The 17,055-nt window shown below is 40.4% G+C and overlaps 1 protein-coding gene across 1 annotated transcript in view; it reads left to right on the top strand.

Annotated features, from left to right (window-relative positions):
* The window catches only part of SCEL (sciellin), a 113,533-nt gene that overhangs the window by 6,109 nt on the left and 90,369 nt on the right, over positions 1–17,055 (top strand). The window contains exons 2-4 of the mRNA XM_008572528.1: positions 11,527–11,588; positions 12,305–12,422; positions 15,928–15,987. Coding sequence (XP_008570750.1) covers positions 11,546–11,588; positions 12,305–12,422; positions 15,928–15,987 — 221 coding nt within the window. The 5' untranslated portion in view covers positions 11,527–11,545. The remainder of the gene's footprint in view (positions 1–11,526; positions 11,589–12,304; positions 12,423–15,927; positions 15,988–17,055) is intronic.

The following is a 17,055-nucleotide window of genomic DNA, read 5'->3' as shown; positions in this document are numbered from 1 at the left end:
AAAAAAAAAAAGAAAAGAAAAGAAAAAAAGATAAAAAGGAAAGAAACCCAGAAAAAGATAACGATGATTGATGAAAGGCGTTTAAGTTTTCTCCTCTTTATGCTCTCTTGTATTTACCACATTTTCTGTCATGAGCATGTATTACTAACATAACCTGAAAGACTATACTGTGCAAAGTTGACCACATGACAATAATGATAAAGACAGAGAATGACCACATGACAAACCTTTTTTGAATATAAAATACAGTAAAGCATTTAAGGTAACTAATAGTGTTTTGGCTCATAGTGCATGGTTAAAATTTGTGTTTTAATTCATTTAACAAATATTTTCAGCTAGAACTGGAAATAACTCTTGATGGGGCTCAGGTGATGGATAATATTTATTGGATGGCATTTTTATTCATGAGTATTAGACTAGCATCTCCTGTAAAATGAAATCGAAAATGGTCCCAGAGAGGACACTATTTATGCTGACCCTTGACGTTATCATTCTGCAGAAAACTTGAGTGGTGGAAACAAGAGCAAGTGAGGCTCATGTATTAAAAATAAGAATCAACAGCAGGAAAAGTTTATGGTGGGGGGTTTTCAGACTCAGAAAGCTGGCAGCATGCAGACATCTGCGTAGCTAAGGATTTCATTTGTGCTGCATTCTGGACTCCGTTTACCATCAGTAAGCACGTTGCCCAGCACTAAGCTTAGACATGAGGCCACGTGACCAAAAAAATAGCCAATTCCCACGATCACAGCGGGCTAAAGGACTCTTTAAAATGCCTGATAATTTTTGGATTTCCTGCTACACTGTGTATTCAGGCTAACCACAGTCGTTTGTGTCTGGTAGATTCATTTAAAAACTCATTTAAGTGGACTTGTTAACATTCACCCTTCATGAAGCTGTTTTCTCTTTACATTGTATTTCATATTCTTATAGGTGACAATTAATTGTGTGACGGTTTGTTTTATTTATCCTCCAGATGATAATGCTTCCGTGTGTTGGTTTGTAATTATCAGTCCCCTCTTACTCTTCTGTTGAAATGGTTTCATAGCATTTGTCCTTTTCCAGTTCCTAGGGATTTTTCCTATTTCAGTGATTTCCTCGGAAAACCAGTACTAGTGGGTTTGGCACTGTTATGGGGCCATGAAACCCTCAGGACTTTTATGAAAAAGATGAGGACCACAGGGCCATTTTTCATCTTGTGCCATTTTCTAGACACTTTTGCTGTATTTCTTTCCTTATTCTACTTTAGCTTTTTTAAAATTTTCCATTACCATAGCGATTTACCCTAGGCACCTATTCAATTTAGAATTTCCAAATAAATAGAGTAATTTATATGAGTATGTCAGAAACTTGATTAGTTGTTTGGAAAATCTTGGAGCAGTTAAAATGCCCGATTGTCACTCTGTGCCGGTCTTCTGATACTTTGGTAAAAGGATCAAAGTCTGCACCAATTCTCAGTTAAAATGCCCGATTGTCACTCTGTGCCGGTCTTCTGATACTTTGGTAAAAGGATCAAACAAAGTCTGCACCAATTCTCAGTAAAAGGATCAAAGTCTGCACCAATTCTGTCTTGGTTGAGCTCCATCCTGGATCTCTACTGCAAACAGTGTTACTCTTTTCACCATTTCTTTTAGCCCAGTAACTTTCCACCTGTTGGCCTCTTTTTGTTTCCCAGGCTTCTTGTGATGGGTACTTTTGTGTCTGGCTGATTTGGATTTGAATCCCAACTGTGCAGTTCACTAGTTAGGTAACCCCAGGCACACTACACATACTGAGACTCTTGTCCAGAAAAAAAATCTAGTTTTACCCACTGCCCACATTTTCAACTTCTGTCCTAGCCTGCAGCAAAAAGACTCTGACTTCATTAAAATCAAAAAGTTGTACTTTTCTTTAGAATAAGGATAGTAATAGTAACAACCTAAAAGCATCGTGTGGTGCTTAAATGAGATAATGCATATAAAATCTAAGCTCAATATAGCTATAATTATTATATGACCCAAAATGTCAGCAGTTAGAATTGAATTCGTTTTGAAGCGCGGCGGTGCTCCCGCCCGAGGGTTCGGATCCCACATACGGACCGGTTCCCGCTCACTGGCTGAGCGAGGCGTGGGGGCAACACCAAGGGTTGCAATCCCGTTGCCGGTCCCCGGTCCGGTACGGGGGCAACACTGAGGGTTGCGATCCATTGCCAGACACGGAAAAAGACAAAAAAGACAAAAAAAAAAAAAAAAGAATTGAATTCGTTTTGGTTTATTTTTTTCTCTTTTCTTCCCTCACCCCCCCATTTTATTAATCTACTTTCTGCTCCACAGTTTTTTCTTTTCTGACTTACTTTTCCTATCTCTTTTCTCTATGTGCCCCTTCCCCCACCACTTTCAGCTTCTCTGCTCACTCAACCTTTCTTAAGAGAAAGTTAGCAGGGAGTGGTAAAGGTATAATAAGGTAAGCCACGAGGCATTTTGTCCTTGGGTGGGCGGGAAGACTGAGGTCTAAAAAGTCTTTATGCTGAGAGGACCCAAAAGATGAAGAAGATCGTAGCTGAGCTGGAAGGTGGCTCAGGAATTCTTGAAATTGGGACAGGAGGAGTTGGGGCTAGGATTGGGTTAGGGGAGCAGTGGATTACCTAATGAACCCAAACGCTCCAGAGGAAGTGCTATTATTAAAAATAGAAAATAACAAAGGAAATTGAAAGACCACAGGGAGTTGAGAAGCTGAAAAGAAGACAAATTTAAGAATGGGGATGCTGATAGTTTCAAAAAGAAGTATCATCTGAAAAGAACTAAGCAAGTTGACTGATTTTGTAATTGAAGAGTCATTTTATCTAGAGCCTAAAGACACATGTCTTTGGGCAGGGACTATGGGAAAGGAACGAAAACCAGCTCTTTCTGGTGTTTGCCACAAAGGAGAAATGAAAATGGGTCACTAATTGCAAAGTGTTTTTTCCCCTCTGTCTTTATGAACTTTGACATCATGATTTTACATCAGAATTTTCAACCTATGCAGGCTGTGCTTTAAAGGTTAAGGTTTTTGCAGTTCCCAGCATAATAGAGAAAGCTTCCACCCACCTCTTCTTACAGTACTCCACATGTCAAATGCAGTTGCTGGCATTTCTCATTGTCAGGCATATGTTCTGGCAACAGCCTTTTGAGGAGCCAAGATTCAAGTTTCATCTTTCTCATGAGAAGTTAAAAACTTTGGAATGAAACTGAAGGATGACACTTAGAAATAAGTCCAGTTAGCTGAACTGAGGTTACTAAAGTGTCGTTATTTGGGTATTGAAAGCAGATTTGAAACTCAGAATAACCTCAGCCCCTGAAATGAGTGCATAATTCTTTTCAAGAATTACAGAAAAATAAGATTTTACTGCATTTATTTTTTAATACTACCCATTTGAGAGGCTTGTAATCTATAATCCACTCCACAAAAAGGGCGCTTTTAACAAGAGTGTTATTCCCAGAGATGTGTGTTGTTGATTCATTTTTAATAACAGTACAAGAAATATCCATATGTAAAAAATACTGCTTTATATCCTGGGCAGGAAAAAAAGAGTTTCATTGCAGTTAAATGTCTTTAGAAGTAGAGATTGATGAGACCGGGACTTGAACCATAGAAGCTTTAGATTGGAGCTTCAGAAATGGCTCTGGGGCCACCAAATGGGCTGATGTGAGGGGTTGGTTAGGGTACCAAGGCCAATGGATTTTAAGAAAAAAAAGGAGCAAGTGGGGCTGAAGGAGGTTGTGTGGGAGATGTAGGACAGACACCAGAAGAGAAAAAGAGACAGTCTAAAGAGCAGATGTTGTCCACCGAGAGCCATCTGACAGGTGCCACCACTGTGTTGGCAATATGTAAATTTGGTAAGAAAAATGTAATTTCCTCAATATTAGTCCTTTTCACTACAGAATAAAAAACGCGGCATTATATTTTTCTTTCTCATTTAGCTTGCGTCAGTGGACAGCATGGGGCTGGGAACATATATGAAACATTATCAAGCTGTCTGGCTGGGAGGTAGATCCAGGGGAGGAGTACAGTCAGGAACAGCGGTCGGGCCACTCCTGGCTTTGGTGTGGTCACAGGAGGGGTGAGTCTCCAGGCTGAGCTGCCAGGGGATGTGGGAGCAGCCTTTGATTACTGCTGCTTCTCCCAGTTACTCTCCCATTACCTTCCGCCTTTTGGGACTCCAGGGCATTCCTGTGAATACCTGGTATTGGTTATGTCACATGGCACTTAGAGTTCCATACATTATTACTGAAAAGAGTCCTGGCTGCAGTCATATAGGCCTAATTACAGTTCCTGGTTCTACCACTTACTGTGTGATTTAGGCAGGTGATTTAACCTCTGTGAGTTTTGGGCTCCTATAATTAGAGATAATAGTACTCATCTAGGATTAAATAAGATAATACACATAAAGCATATGGCACGTGCATCACACATGATAGGGGCTCAACAAGTGACTCTGTGCCAGGGACATTGAACAACACATAGACATATTGTGAGGTACCATGTTTTACTGATAAAAGAATCACAAATATCTTTTGTAGATCTCCATTGGCTTTTAGACCTTCCATTTGCTCCATGATGGATTAGTAACATGTAGGAAAATTAGGCTTGAGTAATAAAAAAATGGAAATGCAATCTCTTAAAGTAGGAAGTTTATTCTTCTCATGGAAGAAGAAGGCTTGGCTTTTAGACCTTCCATTTGCTCCATGATGGATTAGTAACATGTAGGAAAATTAGGCTTGGGTAATAAAAAAATGGAAATGCAATCTCTTAAAGTAGGAAGTTTATTCTTCTCATGGAAGAAGAAGGCAGCTCTATGACATGGGCTCCTAACTTCCTGCTCTGCCATTCTTAGTGTGTGCATTTAGTCCTTACAGTCACCATGGTCCATATAAATGTGTCCATCTCTAGTATCAAGGGAGGCTGAAAAATGTAGTTTTAGCTACCAGTAGGAAAGAAAGGGGGGAATGGATATCAGGCAACCATAATATGCCATGAGCCCTTATTTGGAAACTTCCAGATCACCTGTGACTGGGCCTTTTCTCCTTCTCCTCTTCCATTTGAACAGAGTTCCTCTGATGCCTCCCTCCCCCCCAAAAATTCAAGACAAATCTTAAAATTAAAAAAAAAAAAAATGCGTGGGCCGGCCCGTGGCTCACTCGGGAGAGTGCGGTGCTGGGAGCACCGAGGCCATGGGTTCGTATCCTCTACAGGGATGGCTGGTGCACTCACTGGCTGAGTGTGGTGCAGACCACACCATGCCGAGGGTTGTGATCCCCTTACCGGTCAAAAAAAAAAAAATTTGTTTATAATGAGAATATCACTTTAGGGAATTTACTCCAAGGCAATAATTTTCCTAGAGGATTCAGGCAATGTGCATACTGTGGACAACTAAAGTAGATTTTAAAAAACTTTGTTTTAAAATAATTTCAAACATAGAGAAACACTGAAAGAACAATGTTTTCTCAGCTCAAAAGAAATGCGTGTAATTGAGTGTGGTGCAGACCACACCATGCCGAGGGTTGTGATCCCCTTACCGGTCAAAAAAAAAACATTTGTTTATAATGAGAATATCACTTTAGGGAATTTACTCCAAGGCAATAATTTTCCTAGTGGATTCAGGCAATGTGCATACTGTGGACAACTAAAGTAGATTTTTAAAAACTTTGTTTTAAAATAATTTCAAACATAGAGAAACACTTAAAGAACAATGTTTTCTCAGCTCAAAAGAAATGCGTGTAATATTTGTAATTTATAAGAGGGAGGCATGACATCCTGGAATATATATTTATATTCTAAATATAAATATATTTACCCTAGAATCTAGAGTGGTGGTTACTAACCTTTTTGAGCATCAAAATTCCTTCTCAGGTTAAAAAAATTCAAAACGTCCCGCATATGACACTAATTACATCTTTAGCAATTTGTTGGTTGACAATAGGTGTGATGTTTAGTAATTGGTGTTCCACTAACAAAAATGCTGGGATGCTGAGTGCAGACCCTTTGCAATGTCAGTGCAGCTGCCTTCTCTCCCCCATCCCTTCCATCTTCTGCCCATTTAGAGATTTGCAACCAGAATTTGAGCACCACGTGGGCATGGATGAGATCTCAGCAGACTCCCTGCAGAGAGAGGTGTAAAGAAAAACACGTGTCTCCTCTTCATCTTACATTCAGGCCTAGCTCCAATTGACCCAACGTTCTGGTATAGGGTCTGATATTTTCATGCCTTTGGTAGCTAGGTATTCTCCAGAAGGCCTGGTTAAACAGGAACAAATGAGATAAGACATCTGAATAAGCTCATGGCCCTTAATCTCTTTCTCTCTGCTACCCTCGGGTATCCTATACACACCCCCACCGTCTCCACCCTAGGACCTATGGGATACTCTCTAGGAATAGTTTCAAATAAACTCACTTGCTTTCTCTGGGACACTCCAGTTTTTATCTTGTTGCATCTTTCATGGAGTGTAGCTCTCTGGTCAAAAACCCATGTGGATGCTGTTTTTTTAGAACTTCCTTAGTATCCTACCCATATGTGATACCAACCCCTCAGTCCTGCTCCCAACCTGGGCTTCTCCTGCCTCTTCAGGCTCTGCTTAGATGATTTTATACTAATTTATGATTTGCAAAGTATTATCTCATTTAGTTTCCACAACAATCTTTTAAGATTGACATGACCCTCACTTTGCAGAGGCAGAAGTGAGACTTGGTTTAAGTAACTAGTGAGTGGCAAAGCTGGGACTCATCAAACAGAGGCTTTCTAGCCAAGCTGGGACTCAACTGGAGGTTTTCCAGCTGGAGGCTCATCATTTTTCCCTCTATGTCACCACTAACACATTCACATGTTACCTGCTCAGTCATATTTTACTTCAGATTGGCTAGTAGACAGAAAGATCCTGAGGTCTACCCTAATGAATGATCCATGGCTCACCCAGGATACTGGTTTGGCATTTAGCAATTGCTATAGATGTGTACCCAGGAAGAGTCAAGTGTTTGCAGTGGTTGGAGGTACACAAGTCCTCATGGGCTTGAGATAATCTTGTGAAATGTAATTTGCTTCCATTTTATTCTGGCAAAGCCATGTGGGTCATGTAAGATTGCCTTTGCTGTCACTGCAGCTCAGAAATGGGCCTTGCTGCTGCTGGTTTTTGTTTTTATCAGTTAAGATATAATTTACATTCCATAAAATTCACCCTTCTGAAGTGTAAAATTCAATTTTTAAAAAAAAAATATATTCACAAGGTTGTGCAACCTTTACCACTATCTAATTCCAGAACATATTTTTAACCCCAAAATGAAACCTCATTCCCATTAGCAGTCACTCTTCATTCTCCCCTCACCTAACCCCTGCAAACACTAATGTACTTTCTTTTCTATGGATTTAACTATTCTGTACATCTCATAAAATAGAATCATACAATATGTCATCTTTTATGTCTGGCTTTCTTTCATGTAGCCTAATGTTTCGAGCCCTATCCATGTTGTAGCATGAAACAGTACTTCATTCCTTTTTTACTGCTGAGTAATATTCCATTGTATAAATGTACCACATTATGTATCCATTCGTCCACTGATGGGCATTTGGGTTGTTTTCACTATTTGGCTATTATATGCTGCTGTGACCATTTTTGTACAAGATTATGTGTGGACATATGTTTTATAACTAAGGAACTATTAGGCAATACAGAGAGGTTGCTGCTTTGTGAGGGTCTGTCTGCTGCAATGATTCCTTGAAATGTTGTCCTGATTCTCCTGGTGCCACGCACTGGCGGCAGGACTCATGGGATTTTCAATGACTGAGATGTCAAGGAGAGGCAGGCCCCTGCTGTCTACATCCTTCTCTCACTCTGACCCAGGGAACCAGTCTAGTCTGCAGTGACTCCTGCGTACCATCATTGCTGGTTGCAGAGGAAGGAGGTGGCTTTGGTTTAGAAGTCTGGCTCTGCCTCTTACCGCCATGGACATGTTACATCCTCTCCCTGAGCCTCAGCTGTCTTATCTGGGAGTTGCAGGTAACAATAGCCCCTCACAGAGTTTATGTGAGAATGAGAGACAGTGCCTGTGAGGTACCTTATTTGGAGCAGGGGCTGAAATCATGGACAGTTATGCTATTAGCAGTTCCCCTGTGCTATAGGAAAATTGAGGACACAAAGAGCACCGGTCAGGGACAGTGTGGCACAAAGCTCTTTGAATGACTTAGTTATTTTAGAAATGTTTAAATCACTTTTTCTTTAAGGACTGTGTTAGTTTGCTAGGGCTGCTATAACAAAATACCATAGACTAGGTGACCTAAACAACAGAAACTTAATGTCTTACAGTTCTGAGGCTGGAAGCCCAAGATCAAGGTGTGGGCAGGTTTGGTTTCACTTGAGACCTCTCTCTTTGGCTTGCAAATGGTCAACTTTTTGCTGGGTCCTCACGTAGCTTTTTCTTTGGTATCTCTTTGTTTTTCCAAATCTTCTCCTATATGGCCCAGTCAGATTGGATTAGTGCCCACCCTAAGGGTTTCATTTTAAGTTAATCACCTCTTTAAAAGGCCCAATCTCCAAATATAGTCATGTTCTGAGATGCAGGGGTTTAGACTTCAACATATGAATTTTAGGGAAACATGATTCAGCCAATAACAAACACCTACTCCATCCCAGACATTGGGAATGGAAGGGAAAGACTTAGGCCTTGCCCACTGGAAACACAGTCTCTTAGGAGAGACAGACAAATACATAATAGTAAAATGCCTTTTCTCCATTTACTCTGCCCCTTTTCTTGCAACTGAATTTGCAATCTCTGCAGATATATCATCAAATACACATTTGGCATTTTGACAACCTCAATATCCCAGTTCAATCAATCAGCTGAGAACTTTTCAGATCTTCATCAGCAAAGAGGAAAAAAATTTATTAGAGCCCATTTAGAAACAAGAAGTATGTTAGTCAAGAATCCTGAGATGCACCATCAGACAGAGGCAAAATTAACAAGCAGTTGAGATGAAGTTTATCTTTAGGTGCCTCATTAACTTCCCTTCCTGCCAAAGTTTTTGCATCCTCCAAACACAGCCAGCAAGGGGCTGCCCCACACTCCCTGCATGCCCAGATGTCCAAGTTCAAGTCTGTTCCATCCCCTTCCCACACCCAACCACATCTCTCCTGTGTCTTTGGTCTTTACTTTCCAAGATGATAGAGTAGAGGCGTGAAGTTAAGAAGTATTGAGCGGCTACTGTGTGCCAGGCAATAATTAGACTCTTTATATATGTTATCTCATTTGATCCTCACAGTAGCCCTATTTCACCTCATTTTGTAGAAGAGAGATGAGGTAAAAAACATACCCAAGGTGAGGATCAATAAGTAGCTTCATTTAAACGCAGGTCTTTCCAACTCCACTAAGACCTTCCAACTCTCAGTTATTAGCAGCTGCTGAGCTCTGTGAAAGTAATGGCCATGATTAATACACTGGTTGTTAGTCACAGATCAGGTTCCCTAGAAGCAGTGCCTGAGCAGAATTTGGGTGTCTGTGACTTATTGAAGGTGTGCTCTCAGGAGACGGGAGGAAGGGAAGGGGAGGCAGGGGACAGAGCTGAGCAAGGATGTGCTCTCTGCTGGGTGAGCCTGAGCTGGATCCCACAGTGAGCTCTGAAGCACAGATCGCCCCCCGCAGAATTGGTTCTACCTTGAGGCAAGGGACTGACTTTTTTCATCCCAGCTCAGTCAGTCACCAGATGCAGGTTATAATGGGTGGGAACCAGGCAGACCCACTAGCTAAGGGCAATTCCCCAGAGAAGGTGCATCCATGAGCCTGTAGCCACCAAGCCCCAGTCTGGTAAAGGGGACCTGGTCTGGGCACCAACAGCCTCCACTTCTGACCTTCTGTAGCACGATTGACATTCTAAAAGGAGAATCCAGGGAAAAAAATATCTTGACCCAAAGGAATGCATCTTTACCATTTCAGGACCTATGGCAAGTTGTTGCAGGAGATATTTTTGCATTAGAGGATGGAAGGTGGGGCCCTTTAGAACCCCTGAGTTATACCTATAGATAGCTGTCCGATAATACTGTCTTAAATCCAATAGCATTTATAGGCTAAAAAAATTCTTTCTGTTTTCATTATTTATGTTGTGATCATTGCAACAACCTTATGAAGTAGATGGCAGGTTTTATTAGCCCTGTTATACAGGGAGGTTAAGCGGTTCAATTATAGAACTTGAATGTGATAAAGCTGAACCTGGAACTTGCTTCCAACTTGAGATTGAATGCCCTTCCAATGTTCCATACACTTTCTGATTGGATGGACACTGCAAAGGACATAATACCCCATCTAGGGTGACCAGCCACCCCAGTTTTCCCAGGACTTTCTGGTTTTAAAACTGGAAGTCTCACTTTCAGGTGATCCCAGGGCTGACTTATCCATCAGGCAGAGTAGACACCGTGCCTAAGTAAGGCCCACGATAGCTTTAAGACCCACAAAAGTGTTCTAATTTTAATTCATTTTAACAGCAGAAGAAAAATACCCCAGGGCTGACTTATCCATCAGGCAGAGTAGACACCGTGCCTAAGTAAGGCCCACGATAGCCTTAAGACCCACAAAAGTGTTCTAATTTTAATTCATTTTAACAGCAGAAGAAAAATATGAATATAATAATAATAATAGTGAGCCTGTAATAATGAAGTCAGCCTGGATTATATTCCTACTCACACAATCATAAAATATAATTTTTTATTTCGGTGTGTGTGTGTGTGTGTGTGTAGAGAGAGAGAGAGAAAGAGAGAGAGAGAGAGAGAGAGAGAGAGAGAGAGAGAGAGAGAGAAAGAGAGAGAGAGAGAGAGAAGGGGCCATAAAGGCAAAGTGTCTAGGAACCACAAAGTCATAATTCATCTCTGGGGAACTGGATCAGTTCTGGAAAAACTGGAATTGTGGGTCATCTTAACCCCCTTACACCTTAACTGTAGTGGCTGGTTGTGGGTAAGGAACTTTGAGCTTTCCCATGAGGTGGTTGCCTAAAATCGTCAGTGTGTCCCCAGATCTGTGATTTCCCTGCATCTTGCTGCCTCCTATCTCACCGCATATCAGCGGCCTGGGTTTACTGCAGCTTCCGCAGAGGAGCTGATGAGGCTTCAAGCATTCTTCACATTGTGCTGAGAGTTCCAGCATAATGTCTCTCTCTTCCCATTGACAACGACCAGACACTTGTCCAAGTCGTCTGTTGTTCCAGCTCCTGGCTCAGTGCCAGGCACACTGTAGCCACTCAGTGCATATTTACTGATTGAAGAAATGAATGAACTGATAGCCTGATTCAACCAATTGCTCGTTCTATAAAATTGGGGACACTAAACATCCTGGGCTTGATTTTCTCCACCTGTGAAATAAATATGTTGGAATAGAGACTCTCAGGTTCTTAAGGAGCACTTCATGTCATGTATGTATTTGCTGTACCAGATCATGTGACTTTGTCAATGTCATTGAAAAATGTGTCACAGCCATGAAAACACTTACAGGTTTTTAGACTCATTGTTGTGTTCTTCCCCATTCCCATTTTTCTCTTAGGTCCTTGCTGGAAGGCAGCATGTCCAATTTTACCTTGAGGAAAACATCACCCACAGGAAATGGTAATGGAGACGATGTTTCCCTTACTTAGAAAACTTACAGAAAAACAACTCACAGATCCTAATTCTTTAAGATAGATATCAAATGCTTAGAAACAATAGTCTAATTTAATTAGCATTTGCTAAAGTGAGGCTTAGGAAAAAGTAAGAATGCTATAGCTTTTACTCATTGAATTGTAATTCAAAGATAAAAAAAAATCAGCAAAAATGTCTTTTGTTGAGTCTGACCTTTTACGCTTCTGGATCCCACGAGATCAAAGAATTAAGTTACTTATAATCAAATGCACCAGAATTTATTGACTGTTATTTTTTACTGTTACTATTTTTACTATTACTATTATTATTTACTAGACACTGTAAAAACAGTCCTGTGTGTACTTCTGGGGCATATTTCTCATTGAGTAAAGTGTCCAGCCCACTAAACCCTGGCCTGGTTTATCCCAGGCCTGTGGTTCTACTTTCTTAGGAGCTGGCTGGGGCCTCGCGAGCTGCACTGGCAGTTTCAGTTGGCACCTGAGCAGTTTTACATGTTATCTTTGATGATGGGTGTGGGATTTGTTCTTTCTTGCTGGCGCATCCTACTTTAAAACAGTACTGGATCTGCCAGCCTAGAAGGTCGATGCTGGCCAAACCGATATGCCTCTCATGATTTTCAGGTTAATAATCCCACACTCAAGTTTCAGTATCACCTCTCCAACTTTTCATTTTTCTGTTGATAGATATGAAGAGCACCACTCAGGGGACCACACTGAGACAACAGGGTTTTCATGATGAGAACAAAAGAAGGATTTTCTTACAGGATAACAGCTGGATAAAGAAACGTCCCGAAGAAGAAAAGTAAGGGGGTGTGGATAGTGGTGGGTGGGTGGATGGAGCACAGAGAGGCATTGCCTGTTTGGGAAACCAATGGGCATCTGGAAAGCAAATGCTTTCCTTCTAAAATACTTTGTTGTGTGGTCTAATTTTTGGTAAGTTTCAGTAAATATAAACTTGTTATATCCGATTTTCAAGAACATCTCTACCATTTTTAATATCCACATCCTCAAGAGAATATGGGTCATTACTGAGAGAGAGCATGGCTGTCACCGAGAATAGACATCTGTGCTTACTTGGTAAACTGAAAAGAAAACATGACTTTCCAGTTTCCAAAAAGGAAGCAGCAGTTAATCCCTGATAGGGAGATTCCTGATTGTGTTGATGATGTCAGCTGAAAGAAACACATAATAGAATGATTTCAAATTTACAAATTTAATAACAATTTATATAAAATTTTATATGTACAAGTGAAATCAATAAATTCCCAACTCATCATAGTCCCATCTGGCCATCTACCTCTATTGAAAGGGTGGAGAATGTGATATTACTTTGTAGGGGAAAGCACTTACCACCAACAGAGTTTTGTCTGCCTTGAGTATTGCTTTTACTAGCTATATGTTTAAAGGCCCAATAAGTATGACCATAGACATATAGTCTCATTGCCAACAGGGATTTACAATAATTTTTCTAGCCCAAATATATATTTTTATAAATTATGTATACATTATGTATATGGGTGAATACATTTTTTGATTTCCTTATATGTCAAAATTGATGCTAGATGCTTTACATACAAAACATCACTAAATTTTACAACAAACACAGAGGAGGAATCTGAGGCTCAGAGGAGTTAAGTAACTTGTCAGCGGCACACAGCTATAAATGGTGGAGTTGAGATTTTATCATGACCCATTGTCTTTCCATTATACCAGTGTTTCTCAGCCAGGGATAATTTTACTCCTAGGGAACATCTGGCAATGTTGGGAGACATATTTTGATTCAAAATTGGGGAGTGCTCCGGGCATTTAGTAGGTAGAGGCCAGGAAACTGCTAAACATTCTATGATGCACAGAATAGCCCCCGCAACAAAAAAGTATTAAACCAGAAATGTCAATAGCCTTGAAGTTGAGAAACCTTGCATTACAGGATACTGACTCTTAACTGTCTAAAAATGGGTCACATACAGTGGTTTGAGGGGTATATGTCCATTAATTTCTGTTACCGAATCTTATTATTCTAAGGAAATACAGGGGTGTTCAGAGATTTGCACTAACTTTTGGAATTAGCACTATTGGACAACAACCATTTCCTTCTGTGAAACAGGACTTATTGCTTCTGTCAGAGGCTAGTGTGGCATTTGTAGTTTTCTGTAGTGGTAGTGTGATGTCAAATGTAGAGCATACATTTTGGAACAATAATTTTTCTAGCCCAAATATATATTTTTATAAATTATGTATACATTATGTATATGGGTGAATACATTTTTTGATTTCCTTATATGTCAAAATTGATGCTAGATGCTTTACATACAAAACATCACTAAATTTTACAACAAACACAGAGGAGGAATCTGAGGCTCAGAGGAGTTAAGTAACTTGTCAGCGGCACACAGCTATAAATGGTGGAGTTGAGATTTTATCATGACCCATTGTCTTTCCATTATACCAGTGTTTCTCAGCCAGGGATAATTTTACTCCTAGGGAACATCTGGCAATGTTGGGAGACATATTTTGATTCAAAATTGGGGAGTGCTCCTGGCATTTAGTAGGTAGAGGCCAGGAAACTGCTAAACATTCTATGATGCACAGAATAGCCCCTGCAACAAAAAAGTATTAAACCAGAAATGTCAATAGCCTTGAAGTTGAGAAACCTTGCATTACAGGATACTGACTCTTAACTGTCTAAAAATGGGTCACATACAGTGGTTTGAGGGGTATATGTCCATTAATTTCTGTTACCGAATCTTATTATTCTAAGGAAATACAGAGGTGTTCAGAGATTTGCACTAACTTTTGGAATTAGCACTATTGGACAACAACCATTTCCTTCTGTGAAACAGGACTTATTGCTTCTGTCAGAGGCTAGTGTGGCATTTGTAGTTTTCTGTAGTGGTAGTGTGATGTCAAATGTAGAGCATACATTTTGGACTGCAAATATTTACACAGATGGGTGAAGACAGAGATGTCTAAGACAAATCCCAGTTGGTAGGAATGATGGTTTTGTGCCAGGCATGCCTCCTTAGAAAGGCCCTCTGAAGCCAGCTTTGATGGCATGGCAGCTGCTGGATGAGGGGAAGCTGGCTCTGTCACTTCCCCAGACACTGGACAGGTTCAGGGCTGTGTTCATTCTTCTTCAGGTAAGAATACACCTGGTGCCTGCTACTCTCTCACGAGTTTCAAGAAGGGATACCGGGAAAGATAAAAAAAAAAAGCTCCCTTGAAGTCTCAAAATATATATATTTTGGGCGTATATAGTTTTTTGGTATATATTTGCTAGCAGTGTTTCAGTTTCACTGCTCATCTTTCTCTTTAATTGTCGACTTCAATTCTTTTATAGCTTTATTAAGAGTGGTTCCAGAGTGTTGAGTGAAGTTAGTGGAGCAGAACCAGGAAAAATGTGTCATTTCAGGTTTGGTTGGGTTGACATGAAAAAAGAGCAGAGAGGTACCTGCTCTCTGCTTTGGCTCAAGTCCAAAGGCTCCACTACATGTTTTGACATTTCCTAAAATTGCCTGTACTTTCAAGTCTACTGTACAAAGTAAGAAAGTGATGGCTTTGGGATTTATGTATGGTTTTCTATTGTAGGGTTGACCAGCAGGAAATGCAAAGGTTTGGAATAAAAAGATCTGGGTCCTAGACCCACCTCTGTCACTTGCTAACCTTGTGGTCTCAGGAAAGCCACAATATCTCTGATCCATTTCTTCATCTGTGAATTGCATATGACAGTGTCTTCCCTGCCTAATTATTTTAAGGACCAAACAAACTATGTATTCTTATGGGTCAAAAAAGGGCTAAATTGTATGTGAATGATCAGTCTCCCTAATCACAAATGTTGGTACTTGTTTTTCTACCTTTTGCCAAGGAAAACCGTACAGTCCATCAAAATATCCAGACATAATGGGCTTAATTAAATTTAAACAATATTTATGTAAAGATTTTATATTTGCCTTCCTGCAGAAATAGACTCCTCTAGTATACACAAAGTAGACGACCTTGTGTTCCCACACTCTGATAAAAAACAACACAGCAAAATAAAACACTCATTCATGGTTGAATCACGTGGAAATCTCTTGAGATAAATGATCATTTGTACTGCCAAACTTGTTTCTTTTCTCCATGCTCTTTCAAGTGGTGACTGGTTAAAATAGATACGTAGTTGTGTTCTTATGCCTGAATACATGACTCATCCTGTAAAGTGAATTATCCTTGCCAAGAATTGTGAGCTCTCTCCCCTGTCTCTCTTATTTAGTGCTTAGCAAATATTGAAGTAACTTTTTATGTGGTGTGATTTTGTTTTTTCTCTGCAGAGATGAAAATTATGGCAGGGTGGTACTTAACCGACATAACTCCCACGATGCCTTGGACAGGTGGGTGTTTCAGACAAGTTACATCATTCGCAGAAACACAAAGATGGTAGTTTTGAGAGAAGACTTATTCAAGACAGCTGAATATTTGTGGCTAGCCTCAGGCTTTCCCCAGCATTCTGGGCACGTGAAGGAGAATCTGTGATATCATCAGGAGTTTCCACAAGGAAACTGCTGCTTCTCCAGCTCTGAGCTCCCAGCACTATCGCTCGCAGGCAGAACATAATCAACCCTCTGCCCACCCCACTGAGAAGGTCCTCCTGCCCAGCAGGGAAAGGGCTCTCATAGAAACATGAGGACATAAGACATCCCTGAACCTTAGTGAAAAGAATCCCAAAATGCAGAAATAACAACTCTGGAGTTCACTTAGTTTACAGGATGGTGCATTTCTTTTTGGAAGATGGTTTACAGGACGGTGCATTTCTCCTGGGCTTGTGGAAAAAACAGACTGATCCTCAGTGACAAATAGATGAATAAATGCAAATTAGTGGGAAAATTGAGACAAAACTTGTAATCACAACGATGTAAATAATCTCAGTCTGATCAAATAAATAGATAATATTCCTATTAGGACACATTCGTATTCACACACATACAAACAACCACACCCATCAGAAGAATCTCATTATTTATCAGACACGAGTTTCATCAGGTCTGGTAGCTTGTGTTTGTTTGTTACCAAGAGCTTTGTAGTAAGCAAGTGTGATTGTCTTTCATGGTGTGGATTTTTAAAAAGTTAAGAAGACTCCTTAAAAATGCCTGTTTTGGAAACCATTAACTGTGTATTTCTCTCAACCCTCCTAAATCTCTTTATAATTCTGACCTGTGGCAAGGGTGTGCAACTTACAACCCTCTACACAAAGTAGCATTTTTGTTTTCTGGATGCCAGCCTTAGTTTATATAGTTTACTGTTCAGTGGTCTGGCCGACTCTACCTGTGCCCTCTCCTTAGTCTTCATGATTTTGATGATCACAGCCTGGTTCTTAGTTGGCCCTCATCTTGTCAAACAAAGATGGGCTGACCAGTTGAGTCCACATGAAAACGGCTTCCTCTGTTGTATTTACCTTTCTC

Source organism: Galeopterus variegatus, unplaced genomic scaffold (genome assembly GCF_000696425.1).
Source record: "Galeopterus variegatus unplaced genomic scaffold, G_variegatus-3.0.2 Scaffold802, whole genome shotgun sequence".
NCBI lineage: Eukaryota > Metazoa > Chordata > Mammalia > Dermoptera > Cynocephalidae > Galeopterus > Galeopterus variegatus.
Note: the sequence above shows the minus strand (reverse complement) of the source record. Positions and strands in the feature narration are given on the sequence as shown.